At 40.6% G+C, this 18,379-nt stretch overlaps 2 protein-coding genes across 3 annotated transcripts; one reads left to right on the top strand and one right to left on the bottom strand.

The window, feature by feature from the left end:
• The first annotated feature begins 824 nt into the window (after positions 1-824).
• cbll1 (Cbl proto-oncogene-like 1, E3 ubiquitin protein ligase) lies at positions 825-7,724 on the top strand. 2 transcript variants are annotated; one of them, XM_030045974.1, is made up of 6 exons: positions 825-890; positions 3,244-3,408; positions 4,392-4,498; positions 5,645-5,728; positions 5,815-5,888; positions 6,368-7,724. In XM_030045974.1, exons 1-6 carry the CDS (start codon positions 878-880, stop codon positions 7,386-7,388), a joined length of 1,464 nt encoding a protein of 487 aa, XP_029901834.1. In that variant the 5' UTR covers positions 825-877; the 3' UTR covers positions 7,389-7,724. The 2 variants fall into 2 exon arrangements, with proteins under 2 accessions (XP_029901834.1, XP_029901833.1); XM_030045973.1 differs by having other exon boundaries at positions 827-890; positions 3,241-3,408.
• Positions 7,725-8,474: 750 nt separating this feature from the next.
• On the bottom strand, positions 8,475-18,364 carry LOC115355252 (chloride anion exchanger-like). The gene is made up of 19 exons (XM_030045971.1): positions 18,237-18,364; positions 17,420-17,559; positions 16,503-16,613; positions 15,895-16,058; positions 15,582-15,746; positions 14,774-14,926; positions 14,499-14,581; positions 13,715-13,862; positions 13,311-13,424; positions 12,983-13,060; positions 12,506-12,601; positions 12,229-12,335; positions 11,221-11,290; positions 10,965-11,057; positions 10,744-10,836; positions 9,812-9,994; positions 9,367-9,421; positions 9,122-9,258; positions 8,475-8,782 (listed from the first exon to the last, which is right to left on the bottom strand). The coding sequence occupies exons 1-19, from the start codon at positions 18,362-18,364 to the stop codon at positions 8,762-8,764; spliced, it is 2,139 nt and encodes a 712-aa protein (XP_029901831.1). The 3' UTR covers positions 8,475-8,761.
• Positions 18,365-18,379: the final 15 nt, after the last annotated feature.

Raw genomic sequence — 18,379 nt, forward strand, 5'->3', positions numbered from 1 at the left:
ATCCAGTTAGTTCGAAGAAAAAAGCTATTATTTTATGAAGGTGGTTGTAATTGCTTTATTCAAATCAGATTACTGCTTGATCCAGTCATTTCTAGGAAAAAGCGACCAAAAGAAGCACCATCAATGAAAAAGAGAAATTCCCACCGGATAAGAATAAAAATTCAACTAATCGAGATTTGGTGGCCCTTTTGGGAAAATCTGTGGACAAGAACAAGAATAAATACAAGCAGTGGTGGTGGAAATGCCTAGAAAATACACACATTTGAAGGGTATAAAACACAGTAACACATCATTTATTGTGTACAACACTGTTTGGTGTTGGGGGGGGGGGGGGGGGGGGCATGTATTTGAATTAAAAGGTTACTATATAACAGTGAATTAAAAGGTTACTGTATATATAGTAACCTTTTGATTCACTGTATAAATATCTGTTCTGGCATTTATTCCTTATTTTCCTTATTAGCGCATATCACATCAGATAATGTGTGATATGCATGTGTAAACAGAATAATTCAAAGAACTTGCAATTGACTTTTTTTCTTGTCTTTGTGTGTGTAATCAACTTGTGAATTTTTATAGTGATATCTGAAAGTAAAATTTTGATCCCTTTCCCCTGTGTGTTAAAAACAGTGTTTTTTGGTAATATGTGGTCATAAATAGGTGATTTTCAAAACTTTCCACCAATGGGTTTCCTTGGGACTTTTTTCCCCTCACTCAGGACAAACTGAGGATACAAAATCAGTTGAGTTTGCTTCTCTTGCAATTTGTCCTAGGTTTTTTCATAAAATGACTGGACTAAAAGTGAAAAAGTTGTTTGCCTCCCCCGTGTCGCTTCACGCTTCCTATCCCACAATGCACCGCGCTCAATCGTTGGATCATGGACCAAAGCGGTAAGCGAAAAGTCTAGCGGGCCGACTTCGGCAAACTCCTTTATGTGCTTTATTTTATTGCACACCTCGTCATCTTCTCTCTCTTTAACCAGCTCCCCGGGTGTCAGTTCATCAGAGCCGGAGCTGGTGTTTCGCTACATCGCTTTATTATCATCCCAGGGCTGCTAACGCGTTTCCGGGCTAGCTAACGAGCTAACACGACGCTAGCAAGCAGCCAGTCGGATGTTAGCTCGCCGAAACGACTCGAGTGCAGCAAAAGTGGCCGAGTTGTGGAGTCGGAGCTCAGTGATAATCACCCCGGCGCCTCCAGACCACTTTAAAATCCACCACCGAGTGAAGTCAATCGCGTTATTGATCCGCAAACCCGTGACATTTACCACGTTTTAAGTTTGCCTGACTGCGATGGAGTTGCGGCGCCAATGCTTGGTGGCTAAATGCTAACGGAGCTAAACGCTGCTGCGCTGCTGCTGCTGCTGTGCGTGCTGGAGTAAATAATGGCATGTCAAAAAAAGAAGATTTGTCCATTTCTCAGTTTGTTGGATTGTTGCTTCACATTATCAAGCACACACAGCGAGCTCTGTTATTGTACAGCGTCAAGTTAAATGTAGCTATTAGCTAGTAGGGCTTCACGATATGAACATGTTATACCTCGATATTTATGCCAAATACCTCGATAGCGATATGAAACACTATCTGATTATGGCTTCACACTTATTTGAGATATTAAGCGTAGCAACAGTGGAAATTGAGCCTTCTTCTAAAAATAGCATAATAACCTCAAATAGATATAGGAAACTCGGTTATTTCAGAAAGTATTTTGTTGATCGGGACAGACTAGTCACTGAGTTAGTTTACATTAAAGATAGATAACCTAAGTACAACCCAGTGTGCAAAAAGCAATGTGCAACAAAAAAAACAGAAAAAAAAAACGTGTGCATGGGTGTATAAAATGTGCATAGAGGAAGGTCAATGTGCAAATTTAGAAGAAATATACAGTATACACATGATAAATAGCAGTAAGCAATATAAACACTATAAACAAGGATTATAAAAGTAAGTATAAAAAATAAAATCAAACAGTTTGCTGCAACCTCTGCTTTGACACAATGCTAGAGCAATATTTTATGTGTAACAACAGTGAAAATTGAGTTTGTTTTTCATAATCTAAAAAAAAAAAAAAGCATAGCACCAACTGGATGTAGAAGATGTAGTTACATCAGAAAGTGGTGTATTGGTCAGAACAGACCACTCACTGTCTTGGGCTAACCCTAACCCTAAATTTGTCCTAAATTCATCCATGTCATGCGTATCCATGTCTGAATATTCTTATGGTAATGATATCGCTCAGCCCTGGTGTTAAGTTTCATCACATCCCCCAAGATCATCTACATTACACCACGTCACTGGGAAGGCATTAGGGTAGGGTTCTTCTGCGCAATGGCTATCAAAATGCAACCTCCACCATCTGGGAGGAGCTCACCGAAGTTTACATCAGGTTATTTCTCTCAGGGTTGGGACAATGTGTTTATCTCCCAAGTCAATATTGTCACGATACTTGGGTGCCAATTCGATATGTGTTGCGATTCTGAAGTATTGTGATCTTCTGGTTTGTGGCTGTAAAGGCTTATGAGGCTGTCTATAAAGGTCACTTTTAGGTCAATTTATACAGTGATGTCAAGTTTGAGAAAAATAGTCTCACTACAGTGAAATGGCTACTATGGAGGCTAACATCATCACCCATGAATCAAATGTTGCTCATTGATTGTTGTAGCCTTTCACTGAGAGGTGCTCCTCCATATTGAGCTGAAAATGGCACATGACTGAAGACAGCTGCTATAGATATAACTTAAGTTCTCACCGTTTTTAACTTGGGTCACACCAGCTCTGGAGGACAAGTGAACCATTCCCCCGTTATACTGTGATGCCTGTACAGGAGCGTGTCTTTACAGTCATCTGTTCAAGTACCATTACATCAGTTTCTCTGCAGGTTAATGTAAAGTAATGATGTAGCACAGTCCATTCACACACATCCTGACTTTGAGCATCTTTGGCTTACATGTACTGCTAAAAGTCTATCTTCAGATGATAATAATTTTACAACAAATAATACAGGAATGACTGCAGGTTCCATTGTCCCCACTGTTATTAAATGTATGAAACTCTGTACGAAATCATGTTTACAACAGAAATATCAGATAGGAATCATTGCATTACAACAGAGTCCATGGCCTAATGTGTATAACCTTGTGGGGCTTTTAATGTGAAATCATTTGGGATTCCCTGACTCACAGTGCCGTTTGTGCTACAGAGGTACAGCGAGTTTTTGATCTGTCCTTCCACATTTTCTCAGCAGACAATGATCTTCAAGGAAGCGACGGCTCGGGGAGTTTGGGTGGCCCAGATGTCCGCAGGCGAATCCCCATCAAGCTCATATCCAAACAGCCTGTGAGAAGTAAACCTCAGACGCGGGCGCAGAGATCGACCAGCAGGCCATCTAAAAGCCAGGCTGGAGACGAGGGTGGGTCATGTCATTATTTTTGCCGACATGCTTGGCAGTAATAGCATGTAGTACAGACTGATGGTTTATATGAGAGGAAAGGGAGAGTTGACACATGACATTTGTCATTGCATGTTCATCCCTTCTCTTGAACAGGTATGTAGTTGGTGCATGAGGTGAAGAGTTTCCATATTTTGGAGGCTGAAATAGAAATGTTTTGAAAGCAGAGGCGATGCTAGATGTCATGAATATGTGGTGTTACTTTGGAATTACTTTGTAATGAAGCATTGCAATTTACTTTTGGATGTCCACCAGAAAACAGATGTGAACTTGTTGCTTCACATCTTCAGCTTGTTGTTCTTTAATTAACATCAAAACCTGACCTTTACTTTGAAGTTTTAGCTATCTTAAAGAAAAAAAAATGAAACTACACTGTAGCTGCACTGGAAATATCTCAGTGTAATGTCACATCCTCATTTTCTCAGGTATCTGTTGTAATAAGAAAAATCCACTAACCAGTGAAGCAGGCCTAATAATGTTAGCTTACATCGTCATCAACTCTTATTTATTTATCTATTTATTGTTAATAATGCTTAAGTGTTTTTAAGTGTATTTTTCCTTTAAGCAGCAGGTGCTTAGCCAAATTTTGTCCCAAGGGGCCCTGGGAAATTTATTGATTAATGTGATAATGTGATTAGTGCTGATTTTATACTGCGGCTCAGGAGATGAGAGTTGGGAAAGTGAATTAAGGGCAAACTTGGATCACAGACATCATTACTTAGTTGTAAATATTAATATTCGGCTCTGCTATGGAATTAATTTCTAGTAAATAATAAATCACAGGTGTTTCTTAAATTACTTGGGGACCCACTGGTGCCCTCTGATGGACTCCTGTGGGTCACCTGGCCACCAACTTTGGAAACCACTGCATCAGCTTTGTTGAGTCAGAGATAATCAGAGTCTCATGGATTGTCTCATCAATAAGTTACTTCTTTGTTTCACAGATAACTTTGGCTTCAAACAAGAAGAGAGGTTTGATTGTGGTGCGAAGGCCGGCGATGTTTTTGCAAGTCAGAGGAGATTCCCCCAGCAGCTGTTTTGGGACTATAAGGTACGGCCAGACCAAACCACCCAGTGTGGACTGTCAGATCCTTGTCAGTGACAGAAATGCTTTCAGTGCTTACCCAGGGCAGTCTAATTTTCTGCTGTCTCTTCAACCTAATGGCCTAGTTGTGTGTGAGGAATGTCTCAAACAAACTTGTGAATAACCAAAAAGTGACCAGGGTTCATACCGTTGTTTATGTATTGCCTTTAGCTAAACTGCACACATACTTTACATTAGTATCAACCATTTTTCTAAACATACCATACTAATTTTGGAATGTGTTTTTTCTCCAGTCTGCCATACTTTCCCTTCATTTTGTTACTTCAGCTTGCTACTTCAGCAGAATCAGCTTAGACAAATAAAACATCCCTCTTGAATTTGTTTTGTTACTTAGTCATTGTGAGGTGATTTAACTGGAATCCACACATTAATTTGAAAAGTGTGCAGGTCATCTTGTGCATCCACAGGCTGGAGTGAATCTCAGGCTGGAGTGAATCTCCCAACACCCAGGGCTTCCAGGCCTGTGCCTGAAGAGCATTGTACTCCTATGCTGTTTTGATAGAAATTTAAACCTGGAAGACAAACAATAATCAAACATGGAAGTGGTGAAGTCGATCATGTGGATTTGGCTGCTTCTTGCTTTTAAAAAAAAAAAAAAAAAAAAAAAGGTCATCTGGTTAACTACTAAATAGGAAATTTGATTCTCCAACTTGGAAGCACATGAATGCAGACGAAGGTATTCAGAACAAAAAAAATATGCTTTGGAAAATGGTCAGTGGTAATGTTAAATATGTGTGCAGTGTTGTAAATGAGCAAAACTATTCCTCATAGCTTCCTGGTCAGAGCTATACCAGTGCCTTATATAGTTTCATTGGTGCAGATAGCAAAAGTAAAAATAACAACTTTTTTAAAATAAATTTTACTCTAAAATGTTGCTGATATAGAACAGCAGAATGACAGAAAAATATGATAAAAGGTAAATGATGAGTAAATTTGGAATGCATGATTGTTGTTATAGCTTAAATATGACCTTGTTGCATTTACAGGCAAGCAATATGGTTTAAACCTGGTCTCTATTAAGGGCTAATTGTGTTAGGTTTTATTACAAGGCAGTTAACTGACTATTCTGACCTGTTGTTCTTTTTCCATCAGCTGAATTTGATCGGTGAAAGGGATGAAGTACCTGTTCACTTCTGTGACAAGTGTGGTCTTCCCATTCAGCTCTATGGCCGGATGGTAAGCACTTCAAACATCTGATTTTTGTCTCCAGACGGATCCTTTGAGGAATTGGCACGTCTTAACATTGTTTTCAAACTCCTCAGATCCCATGTAAACATGTCTTCTGCTACGACTGTGCTTTGCTTCATGAAAAGAAGGGAGACAAGATGTGCCCAGGGTGAGATGACATTTTCACTGTTTCACTGTAGTGGATTTTATCTCAGTAATTACACTTTTAATAAACACGGTTTTCTGACTAGAATGAGATAGCAACAACCGGTGAAAAATGGATGCCTATTCTTACAAATTCTTACTTAAATGAAAATTAAATACATAATTAGTTAATACTGAGATTGTCAAAGGGTGATGAAACCCTAAATTTTGAATTCAGAAAAGCACTGACGTATGGCTTGACAGCCTAAGCCCCGCTGAACTTCTGACCACACCTAACAGTGATGTAGTAATGACAGATTGGGCATAGGTACACCACTGCAGATGTGAATGTCAGGAGAATTATTTTTGATACCTGGATTTCATCGCTCTTAAATTTAGTGAGGCAACATTTTCTAAAACAGATGTGTAGGCTTTTCTATTTAAGCTTTTCAAATGTTTGTGTGTTGTTGCTGTGTTACTAAACGTTGGTTCCTGTGTGTTCAGCCTCACCCTCTACAACTGCACAGACCCAGTGCAGCGCATCGAACAGTGCCAGAGAGGTTCCCTCTACATGTGTAGTATCGTGCAGGGATGCAAGCGCACCTACCTGTCCCAGCGTGACCTGCAGGCCCACGTTAACCACCGCCACATGAGGGCCACCAAGTCCTCGGCCGGCCGCCCGGAGCCCATGCATCTGCCACCGGCCTCAGAGGTGCCTGACCGCTTCCGCGTGCCCCCGCCTCACTTACCCAAGAACCACGTCCATCTCCCGAACCCCCTCCAGCACGGGAGTCACGACCCTTACAGCCAGCCGCCGCCGGCTGCTCACGAAGCCCCACCCCCATCCTCTGGCCTCGGCCCGGAGACATTCCGCATCGCCACAGTAACCACCCGCAAACACAGCAACCTCATCACCGTGCCCATCCAGGACGACTCGTCATCATCGTCTTCCCGTGACCCACTCCCCACCGGGCCGGGCCCCGCTCAACCCCCCCACCACCACCCTGGGGACTACCCAGGCCAGCCTCCCGTTGTGTCCCACTCTCACCACATGATGGCGCCTCCGCAGCAGCACTACGGCCCCCCGCCTCCTCCTCCCCCTCCTATCAGCCACCCCATGCAGCATCCTCCTCAGGGCTCCGGGACACCTCACATGGTGTACAACCAGGCCCCCCCTCCCCCCATGTCCTCAGCTCCCCCACCCATCACCCCGCCGCCTGGCCACATCATGGGCCAGATGCCCCCTTACATGAACCACCCGCCCCCAGGACCCCCACCACAGCACAGCGGCCCACCAGTCAGCGCCCCCCCGCCTCATCACTACAACCCAAACTCCATGCAGCAGTTCCCCGAAGACCAGGGCACCCTCAGCCCCCCGTTCAGCCAGCCGGGGGGGCTCAGTCCCGGGATGTGGCCCGCTCCCAGAGGGCCGCCTCCTCCACGCATGCAGGGCCCGCCTCCCCAGGGCCAGATGCCGGGGCCGCACCACCCCGACCAGGCCCGCTACAGACCGTATTATCAGTAAACTGCCAACCGAACGAATGGGGTCTAACTGTGTCACTCTGTTCCATACCACTTGTCTGAATAATGTGATAGTCAGCCTCAGGGTTACAGGACGTAGGACTTTCATTTTGATAAAACTACCCAGATGCAAATGTGTGTGTGGTGCACATTTTAGTTAAGTGTACTGAACGTCATGCTGATATAGACTCTGAGATGAGCAGGAATATCTTTCTTTCTTTCTTTTTTTTTTTTTAAATAGCTTATGGTAAATATGTCTGTATATATGTCAGCTGATCTCATGCGTACGTACTGTACATTTAAAGACGTTAACTGTCAATAAATTTTTAACGACAGATTACCATCTCATTTGTGTTTTATGTGACTGTAGAACCTGGTTTGATCTGTAGGTAATACAGATGGTGTGCTTTTTCAATGTTGACAACTTATTACGTTTTAACATCTTGAACTGTTTAAAAAGCAAACATTGCTTTTGCCTGAGGGAAGATATATTTTATGATAAAGACATTTGTGTCAAGGTCAGACTTTCAGATGTCATGGGGAAAAAAGGGTGGGAGTCATGTCATTCCCATTCTTACAGCATAAAGTTATGACTAAAACATTGTGTGTCACCAGTTAAACACTAGACAGTTTTGCCTTGGTTAAGTTTTTAGTTTTTATCATTTACATTTTTTGCTCATGAACAAGGAATTTTCCTGCCGCTTTGTTTGTCTTCATAGGTCTTCTGTCCTTAGACTGAAATACTTGTTATATCTTAATCAATTTTCAGTTCATATTTTCGCAGAAAAGCATGTATGTGCATTGTTCAAAGTATCAAAATGTCTAAAACATCTTAAGTGTTATTTATCTGGTTAGTTTGATCAAGATGTGTCAGAAAAGTCTGAGAATTTGTAAGGATGCGTTTACATGCCTTTAATCACCTCATATTACCACCACCACCCCTTTCTAGTCTAACAATGCTTTTATTAAAGACACAGTTTCACTCCAAAATGAAAAAAAAGTGCTCTTTATTCTCTCACAATTATTGTTGGAAATTAAAACAAATGACACATTTTAAAGTTTAGCCAGTAACACATCCTTTGTTGCTGCTGAATCTTAGAGAAATTGAAGAAAGATGTTTATTTCCACTCCAAAACAGCTTGATAGTGCACAAGTCTACATTAAAATAAATGCCTCTGTAGACTTAAGTATGACAAGTATCAGAAAAAAAAAAAAAAAAAACACTTCTTGCAAAACATACAACATGGCAGAATATAGAGCAGAGTAATTTAAAATTGCTCAGTGTATCAAAATGTTTTATACATGTTTTAATGCACGGTGCTTGTAGCTGGAGCAAATCCTCCATCTGACTGGATGCTCTTGTAGACAGCTGTTCCTCTAGAGTGGGGTACTTGATAACTGAGGAGGAAAAAATGTAAAACTGACTGTTAGACTTGCAGATAATGGAGAATTGTAATTGTTCGAGCGACAGAGTACAAACCATGGAGTGTTTCTGAGCTCTGTACATAGATTTTGAATATTTACATATATACAGGTTGCATCTGTCTAATTAGATCACAAAGGTACAAAGTATTTAAAGCCTTTTCTGAGTTAAGTAGCCTTGTACTACTGTTATTCACTTTATCTACTATGTCACACAGATTTTTTTTTATTCCCATATGTATGCTGTGAGGTTACAATTCTATATCCCTTATTCCATAATCTATTACCCACCAACTGTACTTAATGTTTCCTCACCCAGTGATTTCCACTTTTGCAGTCTTTCCGTTTTTCCTGCACGTGCAGCACAGCGTCGTGGAGGGTTGGGAAGAACATGGAGGTGTGGATCTCCTCGTCGAAGAACATGGTGCTGTGCAGCTTCTCCAGGATGTACACTGTGAACGTAACAGGAGGCGTGTTGCAGTTTGCATGAGGCCTTCATTACAAATGTCAGTGCCGACTCGAGGATCGCTCTGCCACTGAGAGCTGCAGATAAAACTCACCGTCACAAGCCACAATGTAAACATCCACTTCAATACGGATGTACTCTTTGAGTGCCTGTGGAGAAAACACAGAGTTTTGATACGAGCGTTTGAGAGTTTTGTACAGAATTTCTCTGCAGCGTTCATGCATCCCTTGTAGTAGAGAGCAGGTTATATTAAATTAAAGGAACACTCCGCTTTAGGCAAAAAAGCCTTTTTCCAACTTACTCAGACTGAGACAAGATGTTCGAAACCTAGCATAAAGACTTGAAGTGTATAGGAGTCGTTAGCCTGGCTCAGTCAAAGTGAAAAAATAAACCTTACAGCAACTCTGAAGCTGTCTTATTTACACAGTGGATCATGTGGATTTGATTAAAGGTTGGTTGGTTGGTTTTCTCAGCTTCACTACCTCCAGTATTACTGCATTATCTCAGGAATCCTTACATGAATCCAGTGAAAGCCTCACCGTCCTGAGTCCCTTTATAGCAGAGATGTCCATGAAGGAGACGGCGGAGAAGTCCAGGATCAGGGTGTGCAGGTCCACTCTGGGAATGGAGATGTTGCCGGGAAGATCAGCGTTCCAGTCGATCTGGAAGGGAAGGTCCTTGAAATCGGTCGGCAGGACCAGCTCCTCCACGTTGCCGGCATCCTCTGACTCCTCAGGTTTGTTTTTGTAACACCCCTCCATGCCCTTCCCTGTGACAAAGGCCTCCATGGACAAATGCAAGAAACGTCGGCTGAATGCAATAGAGGAACTGTGAAGATGTTTCTGTTTATTAGAGATTTGTGGTTGGTTTTTAAAATAATGGACAGGCCTCGTTAGTGGAGTTTAAAACCTTAAAAAGATCCACAGCTTCTTCTTTAAAGGCTCTTAATCACATAACAGCAGAAAACCCTCCACTTTAAATTCCATTTAAAAAAAGATTTTTTATTTAGTGTCTTTAAAGTGGAAAAAAAGAAAAAAAAACACATTTTATTATGAGAATAAGATATGAAAAACTTTGCAAAACACATATCCATTTCCATCATTCAGTACATCTACAGCATTAGTGTTTTATTTTTTAAGTCGGTAACTTAATGCACATGCTGTCCTTTAACAACAACTTCAGTTTGCCTTTTGTGTGATCAATCATCCTTTAATTTTTATATAATAGTGATCAATTTCATTTATATAAAACTTTATGAGACATGGAGTTGCGGACTGCTGTGCAATTAATAAAATGTAAAAAAGATAAAAAAATAAAAATAAAAAAAAACCTAGTCAAAAATACATAAATGTGAATAATACAGCACAAAACAGAATAATAGTTAAATATTATTGATACTGATTATTAGTGATTTTTCTAAACTCCCTGCATGAAAGCAGCACTCAGAGGTTTAGCAGTTCGGTGGACTCACCTTCGTCATGTGTTCACTTTTCTTTAAGTGGATCTTTATTTTCGTGAGGGCCTTGTTCCTCTTCTTTAGCACTCTCAGTGGGTTAAACCCAACCTGGAACACATCATCATCATCATCATCATCTTCATCATCATCATCATTTCCCCTGTCATACAGAGCGTCTGCCACAAGAGAAAAATGAATAAAGCCCGACTAGAAGTTTGCAGCTGTGGTGAACTTACTGCCTCTGTCAGCTTGTCCTTGAAGAACTCAATGTTTGCAAAGAAGATTGGCGAGGGCATCCTGAAGATCTTCACTCCTTTTATCTCATATATCTGAAAAAACAGAGGGGGGCCACAAAACATTCAACTCTGTCAGCTTTACCTCATTCCAGTTAACCTCTGTTCTAAAAGGCCAATAAAGCAGCATCTCAACAACACATGAAACTGCAAACCAACAACATTCCCGGCGGTTTCTAATGTTCCCAATAAAACTTACATGCATGTAATCCTTATGATCTCTGTACATGTCAGTTCCAGGGATGTTAGCCAAGACAGAGCAGCGGGGACTAGAGCAAAATAAAAAAATAAAAAAAAGTTTCAACATAAATATGGTTCTGAACCTCAGTGGCTAGAGGAAAACGCTGTGAGGGTTAGTTTGAATACGCTGTAATTATATGGACTCATTGTTCTGCACAGCACTTTGGATAAAAGTGTCCACCAAAGTCTTTGTAGCTCAAAATCATTATAAGGAGTCTAAACTGATGCGTTATACATTTTTTAAATAAAAACATCTCCTAATAATCTTATTTTCAGCTGCACTAATTTGCTCATTAACAGCTCCTGATGACAGTGAGAGTAACTGATTGAAAAATTTGGATTTCAGAGCCCAGAAATCCTGTGGGTTGACATCACTGAACTGCATGTTTACCAACCCAGAAAGCCTGTAATGTTTTATGGTGCCTTCAGGTGCTGGTCAGTGGGTAGTAGTTTCCAAACTTTCCAAAGTCACAATTTCAAAGTGCTTTGCTGATGTGAGCTGGTTAGCCGACCTGATCAATTTTGTTATCTTGGTAATGTTTTCCCCCTTTGTAAAAATTCATATAATGCAGCAAATGCATGCAGACAAGTTAAGATTTGCCCACCTACCACTGACCTTGACTTTTCCTTCACATGATGAAGTAGTAAAAGTTATCTCTAATCAGAAACTCTGACTTGTAATTTAGACTTGACGGGGAATGTGTAATTGCTTCTTTTAATTCAGCAACACATATTCGTGCTATTTTTGTTGTAGCAGACAACCAGAGCAAATGTTGGTGAGTCTGGAGATCTGTTCAGGAGATCAGCTCTATCAGTGTTTTTGTAATTCCTTCTAGTCGCCAGCAGGGGTCAATAAAGGTCGCAGGTTACTTAATGCACCTTTAAATGCCTAAAATGTAAATGTGCTTTTCACATTCACTGCATGTTGCCAGACAGCTAATCCAAAATACAAAAGTTGTGTAGTTACAACTGAGTCCTGAAGACGACAGTGAGCAGCTCCACCCCGAGGCCCACGGCCAGACCCAGATCCAGTCCGAGCAGGATGGCACCCACACAGGTTCCCACCCACACCACCTGAGGAGGGAGGAAGTCAGCACCGACAGGAGACGGGCTAAAACAACCTCTTTTCAAAACACTATATATATGTTCTGGTGAAGGATTTTGTTTCTAAAATGATGTATTTTACGCTCAATTATGCTTTGCTGCATGAAGTAAACTGGTGAACACATTCAGTCAGCACTTACGCAGTCTAGTTTGTCTCTTCTCCACAGGTACGGGATTTCTCTGACCTGCATCAGCATGCCCTTCAGGTTCACAATGACCAAGGCACCCAGGACAGACTGGAATAAAATGGGTTTTAAAGCTTTGTGTGTAAGAGAAAGATAACGTGATAGATAGATAGAACAGCAGAAAACTCAATTGCCACAACAAATAAACATGCCAAAATGCTATAACACTATATAAAGAAATGTGAATATTGTTAAAACCCCAATCACCTGACCTACCAATATAGCAACATGTGACACAGTAATCACAAGCTAGATTGTTATTCCCCTGTGCAAGTGAACATCACAAAAAACAACAACAACAACAACAACAACAAATTACAATTTCTTGGTCATTTCCCCATGTAAAGTGCATAAAATGAAGAAATGTCTCACACAAAGCTGTATTTGCATATCCCTAATTTAGCATATCAGCATCACAGAGGTCAGTCTCACCCTTGGCAGAGGCTCCAGCAAGAAACCGAGCGCCAAAGTAACAACCATCGCCATCATGGCAGATATCAGACCTGCAATCTGCAGTTGTAAAAAAGTTAATGTTTTATTCTTTGATACCAGTGAGAAATTTCACACATTGCTGTAAAAATATACAACATGGTGGAAAGAATATGTTGATGTGTTGTAAAATGGATTGTAAAATGAAATTACAACAGGGCGAATCTTTTTGCAGGGAAAAATCTGTGCATAGTGGTGTTCAATGAAAATGCTTGAATCCACAAAGCACATACTGTATTTAGTGTGGTATCCTTTCTTTTTTTTGTCTCACCTGTGTTTTGCCCCCTGAGCTCTCCTGCACCGCCGTCCTAGACAGAGCTGTGCTGGCTGCAAATGATCTGAAGGCTGCACCAAAGATGTTGCTAACCCCAAAAGCAATCAGCTCCTGGGATGAAACGATAAAATGAATACCTTACTGAAAGAAACACACCCTCCGGCAATGACTGTTATAGCTCGTCTTGTGTTTTAAATAGTCAAATAAAAGACAGCTTCCCTCTTTGAGATGAAAGCAATTTTGTCTTGTAACTTTATGTTCTCAGAACTCCACTCTACTGAATATCAGTAACCCATGACCTGTTTACCCACTATAAAACAAATACAAGGAGACTATGCACCACCAGGAACAGAGCATGGTGATAAATGGGGTAAAGGACAGTGTTCTTAAATGGGACTCACTTGGTTTCCATCGATGGTGTAATTATGTTTGATGGAGTAGACCTTGGCCACAGAGAAGGCGACAGCAAAACCCACTATGGCTATGGGAAAGGCCTCCACAGCGCTCTCCCTGAAGACGTCAAGATTTGGTGCCATGGGAGACTCGTACCTGAAAGAGGCGTTTGTTTCCTCTAAAGCAACATCGTGGAGAAATTTCAATCTGTGAACAGCCCTTGTGGATGTACTGAGTGATTTGAGACTGTAGGTGCAGGATGTGCTTTTTCCTTAGTGCTGCTTTTGACACGACTGACCTTCAAATACTAATGAACCAACCTGAGGCCTGCGCTTTCCAATCTGAGACAGTTCTGAAAAGGTGTTATTCTTATATGAACTAAAGTTTCATCTTACAACCATACTTCAAAAACGTCAACATTGATTATGGTGTGGCACAAGGCGGTGTAGTAGGACCACTGTTGTTCTCTTTGTACATGCTTCCTCTGGGCATTATTATTTATCATTACAATGTGAATTTCTGTAGTTATGCTGATGACACTCAGTTATATTTATCTGTGAAGCCAGAACACTTTGGCTGCTGTAAATAAATGCATTTTTAAATTGTTTTTTTTTGTAAGGTCATGATTCATCTTATAGCTGGTTGGATCAGTTCAAACCCCCAAACTTTTACATTATGATGATCAGGAATTCCTGTGGGAGAAATATCCTGTGACTATTGCGTTCTATAGCAGCAAGCCAGTCTTCTTAGATTCTACAATCTACTGAATCAAGTGAAGGACTTCATACTCACCCTTTGACCATCTTACCAACAACTGTAACATTATATCTTGTCTCGAAGTTGGCACCATAGGAAATCCCACAAGAGATGATAGTCTGTGTAAATAGAAAAAACGTCTGCCTCACATGATATTCTTCAACAACGTAAATAAAATCTTTGTTACGCTAGCTGTGAAAAACAGGGTTTAAGAGCAACAGAATCTTATTTGATAGGCGAAATGCCTGTGATACTAAATGAGTCATTTTATCGTGCAACTCATAAAGATTTTAAGAGCCATTTTCCCTCACCACGATGACCTCTATTGGGATGGGCACAGGCAGTTTGGCTTTGTATTTGTCATTCAGCTCCTTCACAATGAACACCACCACCATGATCACTATGGATGTCACCAGGTCGCAGATGTTGGTGGAGGTGATCTGGACAAAGATCTTCTCCAGGGTCTGAGCAAAAGGAGAGAGCAACTTCAGTCGGCATTGTCTGCATCAGTACCGGTAAAAATGAGAGGTCAGGCTTCCCTTGGTGCAGCATCATGGGTCATGGAGCATAGATATTAGTTTGCACAATCATTTGAAGAACTGTCTCCCTATCTCCACACCACTCTGCAGCCCTGAAGTTACTGAAATATTTATGTAATATAATCCATATGCTTTGGTAGTGAGGACCACAACAAGGAAAAGAAACAAGAGACATGCAAATGAAGATTTTACCTGCATTGGTATACAGATGCAGAGCCAAACAAAAACATTTTTTGACTAAGTAACATTAAAGTGAAGCCCAGTGAAAAAGATTAGGTTGAAAGTGACGAGTTAGCTTATATTATCAAGCCTAATGGTCTTGCTGCTGACTGACAAAATACAATATAGAAGTTACAGTGAGCCTTGCTGACCTTTCAAGTTGAAACTAGCTATTGTCACCTGTAATTGTAAGCTTAGTCGCTGATCTTGCCATTAAAGTCATGGTCATGGATGAATTAAGATACTGTCTGAATGCTGAACAAAAACATTCAAACACTAAGTAGAATTCCCCTTCTCCTTCATAAGTTATATGGATATTTAAACAAAAAAATCAGTATACACAGTCATGACTTGGACTTACGTCGATGATGGCGAGTGGCCCGTTAACACTGAGAACGTTCAGCCCCAACACAAACTTGAGCTGGGACACCAGGATGTGGATGGCAGCTGCCGTGGTGAAGCCAGACACCAGGGTGTCGGACAGGTACACGACGACAAAACCCACCTGCAGGACTCCCATGGCAAGCTGGGAGAAAAGAGGGGGGAGAGGAGATGTGGTATAAATTCTAGTGCTTTTATTTCCAAAAGAAATGTATAGTGTGTTCACTGTTTGTACGAAACAATCAATACAATTCAAATAGATAAGGGGTCTGCAGACGTAGAGCCAGTCCTACTTGGAATATTCCCATGAGGAAAGTCAAAGAGGAAGCCACGAGGACTCTCTGGTGGTCTTCGGACAGACCCTCAAAGCCTGTGATGTTAGCTGGTGGTTTTCCGTCCCCTGGCACCAGCCGGAGCACCACCTGTCCCACCATCAGGCTCAGGACCGGGAAGGAGCCTGCAGGGACGAGACGCGACTCACCTCAGCTTATCTCCTCTGGCTGGGATGAGATAACTTTCACAAGCAATCTCACTGTGTTCTTATTTTTTAAGCTCTTTTGCAGAATCAGTGGAATTATCATTTAGTGCATCAAATGTCAAGAATAATGGCAAATGATCAGCTGAGCCCAGAGTGATGTCCTCATATTGCTTCTTTAACCAATTTTATAATGATGCAAACTGAGAAAAGTGTTTGGGTTATTTTTTATTTTTTATTTTTTTACTTGATAAATGACTAAAACAATCAATTATGAAAATTATAAATGGTTAATTTATAGGATTTCAACCCAACCAATTCATCTCAAAAGACTTTCTCATTCACACCTCTTTATATTTTCCAACTGGTCTCCAGGAGGTAAAAAAAATTCTGTACAACTTCATTGGTGGCATTAGTATCACATACCTACAGATATGTGTCTTGAGGTCCCGAGGAAGAAGTACGTGAGCATGGGGAAGAAAGCGGTGTAGAGGCCGTAGCTGGGAGGCAGCTGGGCCAGCAGAGAGAAGGCCAGTCCTGAGAGAGACAAAAACACACCAAACAAAACAACACAGAAACGCCTCGTTATATGTACGTGAAGCTGTTGATATTTGAAGGGGAAGAAAACTGCTTCTTGAAATTCATCTGTCTACATGTTAAAACAGAAATATACTATATTGTGACTCAGATTCTGAATCATGACCCATAATTACCTTCATCTTCAGAGCAGCAGTCATTTATGTATTAAAGACTCATTATTTTTTCTCAAATGGCGGGGATCTTATTTTGGAATTACACTTTATATGTTATAACAACAACAGCAACAACAATAATAATAACAACAACAATAATAACTTGTGTATAGTTGATGGTTTGACCAGTTCTGTTTTTTCATGACTGATGCAGACATTGTGAAAAGTGCCAAACACTGATTTTGTGCCAATATTTAATATTTTTATATTTATGATTGACATTTATTTATTGGACAAATGTATGCACTAAATAAATAAACAGATAAATACAATTTGAAAAATAAAAAATTAGTTTCATTAAAAGATATCTTTAAAAATCCAGAACTTCATTCTAAAAAAAAAAAAAAAATTAACCCAAGAAACTAAAGCTATACATCATTTTAATTTATGTGTGTGGACTCCAAAAACCAAAATGGCATAATAAAAATAATAATGATACTAATACACTCAGATTCCATGCATCCTCCAGACAGACAGTGTAGTGTTATAATGGTGAAACTGTATCTCATCCATCATATTAAAGGTGGTGACCCTTAGTGGCTGGCAGGCGGTGATGTGCGATGTGCGGTGACGTCTCCTCCCGTCAGTTACCTTGCATGATGGCCACCAGTCCAGTGCTGATCCCGGACACAACGTCGCCAAGCAGCCACTTCCTCACCTGGTAGATCTTCATCCAGCCGATGATGGGCAGCAGGGACAGAGCTGCATTCTTCACACGTTTTGAATCACAGCTGTTTGAAAAAAAAAAAAAGAGAGAGAGAGAAACAGTCTGCAAAATGTCTGGTGAACTACCTTTTTTTTTTTTTTTTTTTTTTTTTTTTTTAACCCCTATAAGTCATGCAGAGGATGGGAGGACAAGCTTTTCCAATGATATGACTAAAACTTACAAGACATACAAAACAATGCAATGCAATACATTATGGTACAATTAATTAAAAAAACAAAACTATAATACAACTGATAAAACTGGAAATATATAGTACAATCCAATACAATACTATATATTTGATAAAAGTTACAAAACACTGTGCAATACAATATGATACAATATAACGGATTCAAGTTAAATATTCAGTAGAATAGTGCATGATAAAATATGATATAGCGTGATAAATAAAAGTGACAGATCTTTCTTGCAGCGGGATTGGCTAGTAAGAATGCAAACAACTTAAAAAATGTTATTACAAATATTCGTGCAAATAACATAACTTTGATGGAGAGCTTGTCAAGCAAAATAAAATGCAGCTCATATTGCGGTTCATATTTTTCTGCCCCCCGATTCATATTTTTGCATTGTGATATATTAGATTTTGCTATATTGGCCCATCCCTTGCAAGCTGCACAGTAATTTGTGCTGACTGACGGGGAAACTTCCTTACTAAAAACTCTTTGCAGATGACTCACTTACGTAAAATACAGTTTGATGTGGTCCCACGGGGTTTTGCGCTGCCTGCAGATTTTCTCTTGCTGCTCAACGAAGCTGTCCTCAGAGTACACAGGCCGAGCCACCACATACTGCTTCCTCCAAGTCGCCATCCCCACCTCGAGAAG

This window comes from Myripristis murdjan, chromosome 23 (genome assembly GCF_902150065.1).
Source record: "Myripristis murdjan chromosome 23, fMyrMur1.1, whole genome shotgun sequence".
In the NCBI taxonomy this organism is placed as follows: domain Eukaryota; kingdom Metazoa; phylum Chordata; class Actinopteri; order Holocentriformes; family Holocentridae; genus Myripristis; species Myripristis murdjan.